This window comes from Conger conger, chromosome 1, assembly GCF_963514075.1.
Source record: "Conger conger chromosome 1, fConCon1.1, whole genome shotgun sequence".
NCBI lineage: Eukaryota > Metazoa > Chordata > Actinopteri > Anguilliformes > Congridae > Conger > Conger conger.
The window spans coordinates 59,452,377-59,468,231 of NC_083760.1; the positions used below are offsets into that span (position 1 = coordinate 59,452,377).

Sequence of the window (15,855 nt, forward strand, 5' to 3'; positions counted from 1 at the left end):
CATTTTGTTGGCATGTGTTTCTCATCCTGCGTGTACGTAACACAGGTAATAATTCAGTTGTTCCACTGCCTCTGACAGTCATCAGGATTGAAACAGAACTGTTGTTAAATTGGTGTCGGGTGGAGGTGGCTTTGTTTTCTAGGTTCGGGCTAATTCTGCCTTGGGTGCAGAACTCTGTCCTGGAACAAGTTAACCTCAGATTTTCTGACATCCCCTGTCCAGACCTGTCTCACTCCTATTCCCAGGTGGGTGATAACAAAGCTGTTGATGTCAATTAAAACGACCAGCTAAATTACCAGCTTAATACTAAATCCATATAAAACTGATCAAATGGGAGGAAGGAAATTAAAGCTTAAATATCTTTTTTTCTGTAGTTTAGTCAGCAGCTGTAAAGAAGTCAGGGTTGCCTAGTGATGTTGTGGCTCAGCACCACAGAACAGGCTGGTGGCAGTGTACTGGGCACGTCCTCCTCACCTGCTGGCACTACTGACACACAGGTGTGTCTTGGGCAGAGGTGCAGATAAGAGTGTGACACTACAGACAAGGAGATGGGATAGCAGACAGAAGAGATGTGGTGAGGTGGTGAATCTGCTGCAGAGAGAGAGGCTCACATCAACACAAACCCTGTGGTATCAGACTGGGAAAGACACCAGGGACATAAACATGGAAAAGTATACAAGGACCTACATACTTGCGACCATACACACCCAGAACACATACATACACCTAGGCAAACACACTGATTTATTTGCTAAACAAATCATATACACACACAAATAACAACTTAAATATACCTGTTTGTGTACATAATGGATATGCTTCATCCAGCAACAAGGCAATCATCCCAAACATACAGATAAAGAGAGCCTTTGACACAGGCATGAGCTGCAGTAGAGGCCTCGCACAGCCTCACCAGAGAATATACTCCTGGTGATGTCAATGGGTCACAGACTTAAAACATACAAGCATATGCAACAAAGCGCTAAACATGACTTCTTTAATTTGCATAATTTCTGTAATTTCTACATTTATATATAGCGACCAGAAGCATAGCTGCAGACACTAACAGGATAAAATAAGTCAGTGACTTTTACTCCTCTAGAGGGCCACATAGATCCTTCCCAGTTCCAGTGTGTGCTACTGCATCTCCACAGGCAGATAAATGCATTGAGAGAGTGTTCTTGTATACAGGTCCACATATATAGATGCATTTGTATAAAATATTGTAACACATAATAATTTGTTACATCATCATCACACTACGAACTAAAAAATTCGCAGGAAAAGCTATTTTATTTAGATATAGTTGCTGCTGGTCAGATTCACTTCTGCATTGAAAAGTTTCCAATAAACCTTGCTATTTGATCTCGACCTTGCAAACGGTGAACGCATAAAAGCGCGTTAGCGCCTAAACGTTTATTGATCGGGTTACCTTTGCTCAGATAAATATAATTTATGTTTTGGATTAGTCTTGAAACAGAAGGGGCGGAACCGCATACGAGGTCCAGATTACGATTGGTGAGGACAGCTGCCATTCAAATACACCTTCCTTGCTGAAGGTAGCTTGAGGCGAAGGTTTTCGGTATTCATTTGACATTCCTCGCATCTTAGCCCAGTAACGCGCTGCTCAGACCACCTGCTTGTAAAACCTGCAGAAAATTGAGATGGACAGGTAACCTAATAGTTAGCTGTTGTAAAACCGAGTTATTACAGATGGACGGAATATAGTTTAAATTGCATTCGTAGAAGACTAAACTTGTGTTTTGACTTACATCGAAGTAATAGTATTTCAGTCATCACTTTTTCTGCGACTCTGTCCGAACTTGATTTGAATTTACTGTGATTGCTCGGCAGATGCGAAAATGTAGTACTCATGAGTTAAAGCTTTGGGGAAGGAATTCCGCAGAAGAATCCTCGTTGGAGGAGTGTGCCAAGTGCAACCCGAATATTCATGCAAATTATAGGCGTGCCTTCAGGCGATGGAGTCACAGCCGGAACTTCAGAAAACCAACGGTATACAAACTAGTACGAGACGGTAATCTTCAGATCTGGAAGAGCTCTAGGGACCCCGACGGACAAATGAGGAGTATCTGACGTTCGTAAAAGAAAGAGAGAAGACAAAAAGAAATTACTGCGAGGTGAAGTCCTCTGCTTCAGTCACTCCACAAGAGTAGAGCAGGCTACCACGGAGAAGGAGTTTACATGCTGCGGTCATAGATGCATCGTTTACAAATGTGAATACGTATTTAATTAGCTTTTTTCCCCCATTTTAAACGAACCTGCAGAGGGGACGCGCAGTTGGAAGAAAGCAAATCACCGATGTGGATCACTTTGGCAGAGTTGAACCATACCGAGTTTGAGCGCAAATTCGTCCACGGACAGAAGTAATTCTTCGTTTTTTTTTTTTGTTTTTTTTTTGTGAAAATCTGTCCGTTTCTAATCGCGATGGCCGAAGACGATAATGGTAGCGGTGCTGGAAATAGACTGGACTTGGAGGGCAGTAATTTTAGCGTTCTCAGCTGGGAGCAAGTCCAGCGCTTGGACAAGATCCTGACGGACACCATCCCCATCCACGGCCGCGGCAACTTCCCCACCTTGGAGATGAAACCACGGCAAATAGTAAAAGCAGTGAGGAGTCGAATGGACGAGAAACAGATCACTGTCCGAGATGTACGGTTAAACGGGTCAGCAGCGAGCCACGTCCTGCACGAGGACAGCGGATTGGGGTACAAGGACCTTGACCTCATCTTTTGCGCGGATCTAAAAGGGGAAGCCGAATTTCAGACCGTTAAGGATATAGTTTTAGATTGTCTACTGGATTTCTTACCAGAGGGAGTGAATAAGGAGAGAATTACACCATTAACCTTAAAGGTAAAGTTTCTTTTTTTATTAGCATGTGTTTAATGTTACTTTAACGCATGCTAAAGCGAAAACAGTAGCGTACATTGAAGTTAAACAATGCATAGGTTCACTCGTTTTGATCGAACTGTTTTGAAGAAGTATCGTACTTATTGTGCGCATAAGGATTGCAATGCATTTAGCAAAGTTTATCTATAGTAAAATGTTGGGTTTTCTATAACTAAGAGGATTTGACTAAACCAATTTGAAGAGGATCCTGCCACTTCATCTGCCTAGATTCCGTACGTAGGTAGGACAGGCATTTGCAGACCGTTCATTTTAGAAAATAAATGGTCAGATATTGCTAGTAGATTAATAGAAAATGAAAGTACGGATTTACTTATTCATGATAGTACCGCATTTGATATTATTATTTTCTTTTAAAAAGTTTTCGGTATGATTCCCATCTCATGTCTTTCTACCTTAAATTCCACTGGTACTGTTGTATTCCTGCAACTTGAAGAGATAGGGACATTATTATATGTTATATTGTTAATGTAATAGAAAGTACAAATAACGTTTTTGAAACTTCTAAGTTTATTGTATTGGATTTTATGTACACATTATATACACATTTAATATATACAAGCGTTTTATCTTAATTTTGTGTTGCCTGTAAAATTGCCATGCCACCCCTAGCAGAGGAAAATGAAAGGTGAGCTTGCATCTCTCTCGGTTATGTAGGAGGCCTACGTCCAGAAGATGGTGAAGGTCTGCAACGACTCTGACCGCTGGAGCCTCATCTCCCTGTCTAACAACAGCGGCAAGAACGTGGAGCTCAAGTTCGTAGACTCACTGAGGCGGCAGTTTGAGTTCAGCGTGGACTCCTTCCAGATCAAGCTGGACTCCCTGCTCCTGTTTCACGAGTGCTCAGAGAACCCCATGTCTGCGGCCTTCCACCCCACCATCATCGGGGAGAGCGTGTTCGGGGACTTTGCCGCTGCCCTGGACCACCTGCGGCACAAGGCCATCTGCACCCGCAACCCGGAGGAGATCCGGGGCGGAGGGCTGCTGAAGTACTGCCACCTGCTGGTGCGGGGCTTCCACGCGGCCTCGGAGAGCGAGATGAAGTCGCTGCAGCGCTACATGTGCTCGCGCTTCTTCATCGACTTCCCTGACATCGGCGAGCAGCAGCGCAAGCTGGAGTCCTACCTGCAGAACCACTTCGTGGGCCTGGAGGACCGCAAGTACGACTACCTGATGACGCTGCACGGGGTGGTGAACGAGAGCACGGTGTGCCTGATGGGGCACGAGCGACGGCAGACCCTGGGCCTCATCACCATGCTGGCTGTGCGCGTGCTGGCCGAGCAGAACGTCATCCCCAACGTGGCCAACGTCACCTGCTACTACCAGCCCGCTCCGTACGTGGCCGACGGGAACTTCAACAACTACTACATCGCCCAGGTGCAGCCCGTCTTCACCTGCCGGCAGCACGCGCTGCAACTGAGCCGGCGAAAGCGAGAGAGAGGTGAAGGGAGAGGTAGAGGGGCACCCTTTAGCACTTGTTTGGTGGGTGGGCTTCTCTCCTGTTCTGTTCTGCATTGTGTGTTTTTTCTCCCACGTTTTTTTCCGAGGGGTTGTTGGGTTGTGCTCTGTGGAGAGTCGGTGACAGTATGGCGAACTGAGTCCCTTCCGTGTGATTACAGGACACAGAGAGAGCTGTGGCGAAAACCTAAAAAGGTCCAAAACCACCCCCCTCCTCCCCCCTCCCCCGACCACCACCTCCACTCAGTGCTCCCCTGAATACTCGGCTGAAACACTGGCCAGAGTCCTTCTCCCAGAGAGACGTTTCTGTCCGATTGCACCGTGTTGTCAGCAGAAGAGGAGGGATGTTAGCGCGTAGCATTAGCGCTGTGCTTTCTCAGACTGTGATTGTAGCTGCATGCATAAGGGCTTCTGGCTTGGTCAGGCATGCACACCAAACACCCTGCGGGTCGAGTCAGACTCTCCCAGTCAGCGCGACAGGCAGGTGAGGCCACATCCCTGTGCAAGCAACAATCCGGAAAACGAAATTAGGACAGATAAAATCAACATGACGTGTTTACAAAACCAAAGATTTTTTAAAATACCCACGTTTGAAGAAAAGAGCAATGCAGTAAAAATAAAGATTAAAAAAAAGTTTGTGTTTGTATATGTGAAGCATGTGTCTAAGTGCCTAACTGCCTACTGTAGGCAAGAGAAATCTAACCGTTTGTATTGTTTTGTGAGTAAAACCCTTTTTTTTTCCCCACAGTCAGGGACACAGGACTGTGGAGCTCTAAAGCTTGTGAATGTATGTATGAAAGAAGTGTCGAAATGTAGCGTTGGTGTCGGTGTACTTGTAAGGTTTGTGCTCGCTGTCTCTGCTGGCTTAGACGTAGGCAGTGTGGCATCGTGCAGTAGTGTGTGAGCAGTTCTAGAGAGATGTCTCAACATATTGCAAGTGTTTCAAAGCTGCAGAAAAAAAGCGAAAAAGGGAAGTGTGTGTGACGCATATGAAAGCATTGTTATGGTTCACATTCCTATTTATTCTTGTTTCATGTGGAACTCCAATCAGTGTGTCTCCTGTCTGGCTGTTTTTGACACTCCGTATAGGATATACAGTGTATACTGTATACTGTCATTGGCTGTCATTCATTTAATAATGACATGATTTTTGTCTGTTTTTCTTTACATTGATTGATTGAGATGTGGTGGGGGTATCTGCGGCAAAGCAATACCTGTTCATTTTTTTTGTTTTTTTGTTTACTGTAATGTGCATTTGTCCTTATCGTCCTCATTTTTTACACTTTGCTTTCCCAGGGTTAGGGCCAATTCACAGTGTACAGTGCAGCTCAAATGGTACGGCTCAATTCGCAGTACAGTGGTATCGCCTAGTAGCATGGTATAGCCCAGCTTAGAAGGATACAGTTTAGCTCATAGGCAGCAGTGTGAATGAAGCTACCTGAAGAAGGCTGTGTGTATGTGTGTGCCCGTGAGAGTTCTTGCATTCGTGCTTGTTTGCATGCGCTCACGTGCCTCTGTACCTTTCTTTTCTGTGTGGGGACAGAATTTAATGTAACACCTGGGCAGGGAATTCTGCAACTGTTGCTGAAGCTCTTGAACCAGCCGGGCCGTGTTTGCGCTTGACCCACATGCTGGGCCACTTCCCTGTGCCCTGGGTTCTTTCAACCTGACCCGTCATTGGCTGGCTGTTGGTACAACATTGGTCTGTTGTTGGCTGTCCTGATTAATAGGGAAACATGATGTCTTGCCGTATCTGGTGTGTGTGTGTATGTGGGGGGAGGGGGTAGTCCAAGACGAGAGAGAGGAAAAAAGCAGGGGAGAGACAGCAGGAAGGAGTTTGTAATTAATAATAAGAGATTCTGGAGAGATGGGTGCAGCTGGTAAATAGGTATCACTCCTTTTACTGTATTTACATGAAAATCACCTCCAACTTTTTCCTGATGATTCTGTTACTGTGTCCTTTGTCAGTTTTGCATGCGTCTGAACCACACACCATTTCTTTTCACATTTGTATTACTGGGAAAGGTAGGGGCAAAGCCATAGGCTGTTTGTTCCTTGAAGAGGTGGAGCAGGAAACCGTGTTGGCAGAGGTGACTGGACGTGTCCCTTTTTGGACACTGTCCTTAGACATTTTGCCCAGGCATGCAGTGGCTTGGTAGATGAACTCTACCTCTCTCTTTGGGCCTCTTTTTTTTCTTTTGAAAGCAAAGCTCTGAACCCTGACCTATGACCACTGACCCTGGGGCGGTGAGTGTAGAGGGTTCAACATTGAGCTGGTTTGATTCTAGACCACTGCCAGCACTGGCCCTTTACAAATTTTACTCACTCTTTTTACCAGCACAGGCAACTGCTCTCTATTTTCAATGTATTGTTTTTATTGGTAAACTTTATACTCTGTAGGATATGCAATGAAAATGGTTTGAACAGTCTGGTTCCGCAGATACAAAATGGCTGCTTCAGCTTGACTTTAACGTCCAGTGGATTGAGGTCCAAATGGAATGTCTGACACCTTGTTACTTTTGCCTCTTTTTGGGTTTATTTTGCAACCAAACTATTCTGGTACTTGAAAAAGAGCCTATCATATTTGTATTTTTTTTTCTTTTTCTAAACCTTTTGTAAATGGTTGTCACTCCGCTTTTTGTCAGATTGCACATTTCTGAACAGCTTTTGTAAATGTAAATGTCTCCTGTGGGTTGAAAATAATAAAAATAAAAAAATAAAAATAAAAAGCCATGTCACAGCCTCAGTCTCTCCTTAGATCAAGTGCAAAACCACAAAAATATAGTTGGATGTTTATATGTGGAAGAAAATGAATAAAATAAACTAATCTTGGATTGTCTTAAAAAAATTATATTTGTATTACATATACACTTGCTGAACATTTTATTACTTAGACCTGTACACAAGCTTGTATGTGCATATGCAGATATTTAATCAGCCAATCATGTGGCTGAAACTGAGTGTGTAAAAGCATGCAGACATGGTCAAGAAGTTCAACTGTTTTTCAGACTAAATGTCAAAATGGGGAAGAAATGTGATCGAAGTGACTTTGAGCTTGGAATGATTGTTGCCAGACGGTGATTTGAGTATCTCAGAAACTGCTGATCTCCTGGGATCTCCTCTCCTTCACGCACAACATTCTCAAGAGTTCACAGATAATACATCCAGTGAGCAGCGGTTCTGCAGGCAGAAACATGTTATTAGTGAGAGAGGTCTGAGCAGAAGGGCCAGACTGGTCCAAACTGACAGGAAGGTGACAGTAATGCAAATACCCACGCATTACAACAGGGGTTGGAAAACAGCATCTCTGAACACACAACGTGTCAAACCTCTAAGTGAATAGGCTACAGCAGCAGAAGACTTAGTAAAAAAAAATAGGTAAAATAAATACCTAATAAAGTGCTCACTGAGTGTACGTAGGGTCATCAGACCAGCGGACATTAGGCCTGCACGGTCATCAGATGAGGACTCCGGTTATCAAGCCAGCAGTATTGTCAACAAACCAGAACCTGTTAAGTAAATCTCCGCTTGCAGTCTGTTAAGCGTGACAAATGTTCAGAAGTGCAATACAAGTCCAAGTCCGCAATATCATTTCAACATGGTGGACGACAGATCATGGTCTCATAAGGTCTCACAGTGCATCCAGATGGTGCTCTGACAGTAATTTAACCAAGTTGTGGTATGCTGTCATCGGTTTTGTCTACTACTCTGAATGAGTCCCTAATCCCTATTCTGGGAGGGGATATTTTTTTGTAAAAGCAGGCCATTGAGAATACCCCTGGCACTAATGAGTGTGCGGGGTGCTGTCCGTGCTGTCAACGGGGAGGAAACTCGTAATTCTGGTTAGGGGAGGCAGCGAGAAAGTGAGAGAGAAAGTGCTCTATATTTGGAAGCTATGATAAGTATATTATCTGTTTCACTAAAGCTTATTTACAGCTTAATGACTAGAGCAATGGAATGCTGAGCTACAGGAGGTCTCTCTCTCTCTCTCTCTCTCTCTCTCTCTCTCTCTCTCTCTCTCACTCTCTCACTCTCTCACTCTCTCACTCTCTCACTCTCTCACTCTCTCACTCTCTCACTCTCTCACTCTCTCACTCACTCACTCACTCACTCACACATGCACACAGACCTATGCCAGTTTCCCCACATAATCTGTGAGATCTACTTACACAGTGTGCCCCACTGTGCTGTGCTCTGGGAGGTAACTGAAAGCCAGCTCAGCTCTTTGTAAGTTTCCCCAGTGCACACACTGCAGGACGTGTGACCAAACTGTGTCAAGCAGCTCTCTTACATAACAGCACCGTTTCTACTCACAAGTGTTCCAGCGGTCATCCCGGTTCCCCCAGAGGGGTTAGCCGTTTACCTGAGCGCACACTGAGGCATACATACATACTGTTCGTGCCTGTTTGCCAGCTTGACCATCTTGAAAATTGAGCTGGTCAAGTTGGTCATAAGCTGGTCTAGCTGCGTAAACTTCTAGTGCTGGACTCTTGTCTGAGCTAGTAGCCTGTCAACTAGCTACTAGCAGTTTCAAAACATAGCTTAAGCTGGTCAAACTGTGTCAAGCTGGAGCTGGAGCTGGTTTGAACTGGTCAACCAGCTACCAGCTGTTTTTTTCAGCAGAGTATAAAGCCACAATGTTACATTAAGACTTGATACCATGATTGCAGTAAATTAAAGGGGACAACAAAACACTTTGAGCAACTAAAACTAAACAAAATTAAATGTGGACACGTTAAATCAACTTCAGTTATAGAATTAACGCAATATATATCCTATATATATTCTATAAATCTGTAGCCAGCCAGACTAAAATGATCATTTCAACAAGATGTCACCCTTTCTGAACATGGTTTGTTTTTGAAAAAAAAGAGAAAAACTACCAACCTAAAAATGTGATTTTACACAGACTGTGTGCTTTTATTAAGTTACAAAAAAGGCAAAATGCTATTAGGCTTTTCAGTCCCACAAGTCACTGTGAAATCAATGGACATTCTGCCAAATTGGATGAAAAAGCCAAAGCTGCCAATGTTTCTTGTCAGCCTGCTCTTGTGCCAAAAAATCTAATGTAATTTCAAACCAAAATCACGTGACTGGCATCATGTGACTACCAATGTCTGCCAGGAATGGGCCTATTGTTGGGTTTTGCAGTAATAACTTGCAGTGTAATTTGTTCAGTACAAACTGCTCTCACTTTAACTCAGAAATGTGCTCCACTTTGATTGACCATGGCATCAAACAAAATAATCTCCCTTTAATTCTTTGTGGTTCAGAGAATCTAAGTAGAAATGACAACATATTAGGCACTAGTGACAATTTCTGGCAGGAAGCAGTTCTGAATCAGTTTATTTTCAGAGACCCTGAGACAGCTACGACCACTTTTAGGCAACAGCAATGGGTTATAAGTATGAGAGGTTATAAGAGGATTGGAGGGGAGGGAGGGGGGTTTAAAGTTTTGTCTTCTTGCTAATGCATTTTCCATCTTGTGGATGGAAGCATGGCTGGACATTTCGTGGGATTTCTCTCTCTCTATCTCTGTCTCTCTTTCTCTTCCCATTTCCATTAGACATTTTTTCCAGATGAACGTTTCATAGAAGAAGGAACTGCTGGAGTGCACCATTCTGCTCAGCCCAAGAGCACTCTGGTGAAAAAAGAAGAAAATACTGGGATTCCCGCCGCCCTGATGTAGACAGCCATGCCTTCTGGTTTGATTTATGATGTGGGCCCATCTCTAACAGGCAGTCATTTGAGGAACGACTGATTTTCTTTCCAACAAAAAACAATAAACTGACAGAGTGGGACCGTTGATTCCACACAACAAGAAAGAGCATAATCAAATACCACAGAAGTGACTGTGCAAAAGCTACGAGCTTGTAATGAAAACCACAGCTCCAGAAACGGGTCCTGACTGTAACAGAACTTTAAGATTGCACGGCCTACACCTCATCAGTTGCTGTTGGACAGGAATTAATCTGTTAAGTGACTAAATACAGCTCACAGTGTTAATTAGCATATTACCTCTGCATCAGCTGTCTGTTTGAAGAGTCTCAATGGGATGATACATGTACTAACTACCCTTTAGACAAATACAAGTGACCAATTGACTTGTTCTTTGTCTGTATTTAAAAACATTTCTGCGTGTGTGTGCCAGCCTTGAATTTGAGGGGGCCTTTCAGGCAAGTGTCATTTTAGAACATAGGCAACAACATAGGCATTTGCATTATAGCTATGTAGGAAAGGTCATTTCATGAAGACAGACTAAATAATAAAAAATGTAAATCACAACACAGATTGAATTGGTACTTTGTGCTTATAGTTTCTAGTAGACATCAGTAAGCAATGCAGGCCAGTACAGTCAGGTCACCATTACCAAAAATAAGGTTTTACTTGATTACGAAAAGAGAACACAATATACAGTGCAGCCTGTAAGTACATGTTTTGTTTTGGTTCTGTACTCCAGCACATTGAATTTGAAATAATGAATATTTGGTTCAAATAAAACGCAACAAAGTGTCAATGCCAATAAAGCAGGCCATAATGAGACTGAATATGCTTTGGGTATGTCTGAATGAATCGAACATTGTGTGTCAACTGACACCATTGCTCACTGAGCAAGAGCGCACCGGAGAGCCCAGCAAACAACCTGATAGACCACGGAAGACCACTGTAGTGGATGAAAGAACTGACATTTTCAACTGTCAAACACAAGAACACTCTCCCGGATGTAGGCATAAATGTGTCAATGACTACCAAAAATAGAAGTTTACACCAGCACCAGAAGTCTACACCAGCACAGTTTCCTCTTTGCTACACCAGCAAAGAGGAAACTGTGGAGGAAGGAGCTACTCGTGATCCAAAGCACCCTGCACCCCCCATTCCCCATCTGTGAAACATGGTGGAGGTAGTATTATGGCATGGCCATGTATGGCTGCTACTGGAACTGGCAACTGGAACTGGAACTGACAACTAACAGCAGTACGCATGCATTCTGTATAAATAAACATCTGTTCAGATCCAACCAAGTTCCTCATAATGCTTTGGATGGCACTTCATCTTTACCTTCACAATGAGCTCAAACATACAGCTAAAGCAACCAAGTCTTTCAGGGCCAGTGGATATTGGCACTGTGGTATGGATTATTATAGGCTGGCCCAGTTTGATACAGTAGCCTCTTCCCTAAGGTAAATCTCGCAACATTTACATTGATACAAACTTAGTGGTTATAGTGGGCTATCAAGTTAAAGCAACCAGCATTAGCTACATACTTGTACTGTACTAGTAGGCTACGTTATTGCTAGTATTTCCAGTTCCACTTGGAAAAGTTATGTCCCAACCATTATGGAACATTATGTTGATTATATACATTTATTCAAAGCTGTTTCGTGTTTATAAAAGAACAACATTCTTCAGGGATATACCTACTGAAATATACCAATTTCAATGTCAAAGTGAAACAAATTGATGCAATCAATTGTTAAAATGAACAAAATGTTGTACATTTCTCCTGGCACTTCAGGCAACCGCAGAATGCAAAGGTTTTTCAGCCCAACCCAGATCCTCAAATTAGACCTGGCGGTCTGCACTTTGACCTCATATTCACTGTTTCATTTCAAATCCAATGTGTTGGAATACAGAACCAAAACAACACAAATACGTACGGACTGCACTGTATAGAATAGAGGGTGAAATAAGGAATGAAATAAGCATGCAAACTGCGCTTTGAATAAAAACTATTTTGCCCCCCCAAAATCTATGACTGCCCCCCCAAACAGAGCAGTCTAAAACCGGGGCTGTTCTGATAGACAGAGTAATCTCCTCTCAACACTTTTCGCTGGAATGTGTGGCACCATCACCTCTGGAGAGGAGGGTATGACATGACCGATTTTTTATTGAGTGTGTGGCATCTTCTGTTCAGTATGAAGCGTGACATGACTGCTTCTGTATGGAATGTGTGACATAATGTGTTCTTTATGAAGTTATGCGACCTTTCTAGCTCTGTAGACTGTGGTGTCACCATTTTTGTATAGCGCCTATGACATCATAATTTCTGCATGACGTGTGTGACAGAATACTTGACTAATAATAACATGACCTCGGTAGAATTTGTGACATCAGTCACATGTCATGATCTCAATTGACAAGTAACACACAGCTTCTTCACATTGGGTTTTGGAGATTAAATGATACATTGAATTTTGAAAAGCCCATTTTAATCACTATGCAGTGCCAGTTAGTGAGCTGCTAATTGGTGGGGCAGAAAAATGTCAGATTTTCCTTGATTATCAATACAGCAATGAATTCACTACTACTGTTGAATATGGTATAATTTGAATATTTCACAAACTAGAAATTGAACTGTACTAGATGCACACAATTCATCAGATACTGACAACTCAAGCAGAGGAAAGTACATTTATGACATTTGGCAGATGCCATCTATCCAGAGTGATGTACAGTTGATTAGACTAATCAGGAGACAATCCTCCCCTGGAGCAATGCAGGGTTAAGGGCCTTGCTCAAGGGCCCAACGGCTGTTCGGATCTTATTGTGGCTACACCGGGATTTGAACCACCGACCTTGTGGGTCACAGTCACATACCTTAACCACTATGCTTAACCACTATAGAGCAGGGCCTCTGCATCGACCAGGAATTGAAGTGTAAATGGGGGCTGACATAGTATATTTAGGTTGTATTTAGTCATTAAAAGGGAGCAATATTTATCTTTTAGAATAACAGAGATTTGAGTATTTGTCAGGACTTCCTGGGATTTGTGTTCTTGTTTCAGTAGTGAGAGGGTTACAGACCAAGACAGAAGCTCCTCATGTCCCAGGGATTAGTCTCATTGAGGTTAACAGGGCTGGTTTTAGTGAGTGAGACTAACTACACAAGCCATGGAGATAATCGCCCACACTCTCAGTGAACCTAAGTCAGGGAGAGAGGGTCAGAGGACAGGGCAGGGAGGAGAGGGAGAAGAGAAAGAGGAAGGGGGGAGGTGAGAGGCAGGGACAATCTGAAAGAATCACATTACAGGAAAAGCCTTATTTTTGCCAGGGTTATACAGTAAAATTGCTGTTCACTCAAAAATTCTTTACAATCCCAACAGTGTCTGTCTACAATTTTGGAACCATTTTTCATGCTAAAGGTAAATTGAGCTGGAGAATAAGCTGTGGTTTTTGGATACCATGACTCAAATGATGCCCAAAAATTGCATCACAGAGCTCAAAATATTTCAGCATTGCGCTGCATTCACCAACTGAGCAAGGACAACGGAGTGCATAGTGCTACTGGAGTAGTGCCATTAGCCTCAAGCCTTATTGCGTACCCTCTGAAAATTATATACAGTATTCAGAAGTTTTGGAATAAAAATAGTCATACATTAGAGACAACAACTCAAATCTGTAACCTGAAGTGAAAATAGGAATTGATTGAGACATTGTGTCAGTGGCCACTTTATTAGGTACTGTACACCTGCTAGTTAACGCAAACAGCTTGCTCTTCTCAACAAATCAAGTGTCTTTAACTCAATGAATACAATATGCAGACATGATTGAGAGGTATAGTCATTGTTTGACCAACAGCTTGCAACTGTTGTGGAACGAAAGCCAGTATACACAGGACTGAGGTTGGGAACCACTGTAATAGATCACCTTTGGGATGAAATAGAATGGGGGGGTTGCAGCATGAATTTGTGGCCAAAAAATCTACCATGAATCCATGCTGTGAATAATTCAGGTTGCTCTGAAGGCAAAACATTGTCCTACCTGGTACTAGATAGGTATACCAAATAAATGGCAATAAATGTATTGCAATAAAAATAGAACACCCAAAAAAAACATTAAAATAGCAGCGTTAATGATGTATGAACTTAAATATACTCTTTAACCAAATATCCCTTATGGTATGGTGTGTGGTTACATCAAAATGATTATTTGCACAGCTGGAGATCTACTAAGGGGAATCCCTGCATCTGCTATGAGGTAAGTGGATGAAGTGCATGCATTGTTCAGAAAATGTGGGGTTGTTACTGTATGTCAATGTCCACTGACAAAAAAACCTCCACGGCATTTCAGTTCTCAAACAATTGAGCAACCACTCTAATCAGTGATACAACCACTGATTTGCAAATAAACAGTGAACAATCACAATAAATACCGATTATTACTAGAATAAGGAACACAAACAAATGAATGTAACACATTACTGTAATTATGTGATTATGCCTCATGTTTGAGAACCAAAATATCAGTAAAGTAGGGCAAGAGTACTATCAGAACTGCCCATCCTTTTCTGCTCTTGCCTTCATCTTACTGTTCCCTCCAAACTCCTCTTCCTCACTCTCTTGACTGTACATGCATAACTCCTGGTTAAGGAAAAATCTCAGTAAACCAGAGTGAGATACTCTCATCCAAGAACTGAGACATTCCTATGAATGGCTTTACACATCCTGCCAAATAAAACCCAGTTAAACCTTCACCTCCACCTCTTCCTCCTCTTCATTCACATACATCTGGAAGTCTTCTCCACTGATGACAGCGGGGGATAACCAGCTCAGGCCCCCTAACTGGCTTTATGGCTGGTTTTATATATTTTGCAACCCTTTACCCATTGGTTGCCTTCACAGCATTTCAGTGTGTGCTTAGAGGTACCACGTTGGGAATGGGGCAGGATTAGGAATAAAAAATAAAAATAAGACAAAGGCTCTACACAAAGCCTCTGACTGCTCTACACTGCTGCTCGGGTCACTGATCCACATTGGTGCCCTGACCACTCATCCACACAGCTGCACTGACCACTGCGCTACACTGCTGCCTTCACTTATTCTCCACACTGCTGGCCCACACTACCTTTCTATTCTGTTACAATAGTAACATATCCTCACTTGTCAGGCTCACAATCTTGAAAACTTGAACATTTGAACTGCACTATAAGCCTCTTATTCTATATCATTTACCATCTAAGTTAAACTAAACTAAACGGTATAATTTTCACTAAAACTTTAATGCTTTACTGTTGTAACAGAAATGAAAACACACAACTTGGAAACACAAAGTTGTCTCTTCCCATTCTCGACAGCATGGTGGTTTGTCACAAACAATAAACAGCACAGAACCCATTCTGGGGCAGGAATACAGTTGCCAGTGATAATAATAGGAGATTCACAACAGCAAAAGCAGAGAGATCTAATTCATTCCAGCCGTACAGAAACTTTACACACACTCCATTTCCAGTCAGTGTAGAGGTTCAACATATTGTCTACTTTGTTAAACTTCGCTCCTTTGTTCCTGCTGACAGGCATTTGGCTTCATATATGTAGTTTAGGGTTGCTTTACAGTTTAACCATGTCAGGTCCCTACTGCCAAAGGATGATGAGGATGATGGATCGGTGAGTGCTTGGCCAGCCCTCCTCCCGTTGTTAAGCTTTCGGTGCCAATGTCAGGCTGCACACTCATTAGGGACAAACAGCCTGAAGG

The 15,855-nt window shown here is 42.8% G+C and overlaps 1 protein-coding gene across 1 annotated transcript; it reads left to right on the forward strand.

Annotated features, from left to right (window-relative positions):
• The first annotated feature begins 1,624 nt into the window (after positions 1-1,624).
• tent5aa (terminal nucleotidyltransferase 5Aa) lies at positions 1,625-4,741 on the forward strand. The gene is made up of 4 exons (XM_061242502.1): positions 1,625-1,672; positions 1,855-2,871; positions 3,583-4,378; positions 4,545-4,741. The coding sequence occupies exons 2-4, from the start codon at positions 2,446-2,448 to the stop codon at positions 4,739-4,741; spliced, it is 1,419 nt and encodes a 472-aa protein (XP_061098486.1). The 5' UTR covers positions 1,625-1,672; positions 1,855-2,445.
• Positions 4,742-15,855: the final 11,114 nt, after the last annotated feature.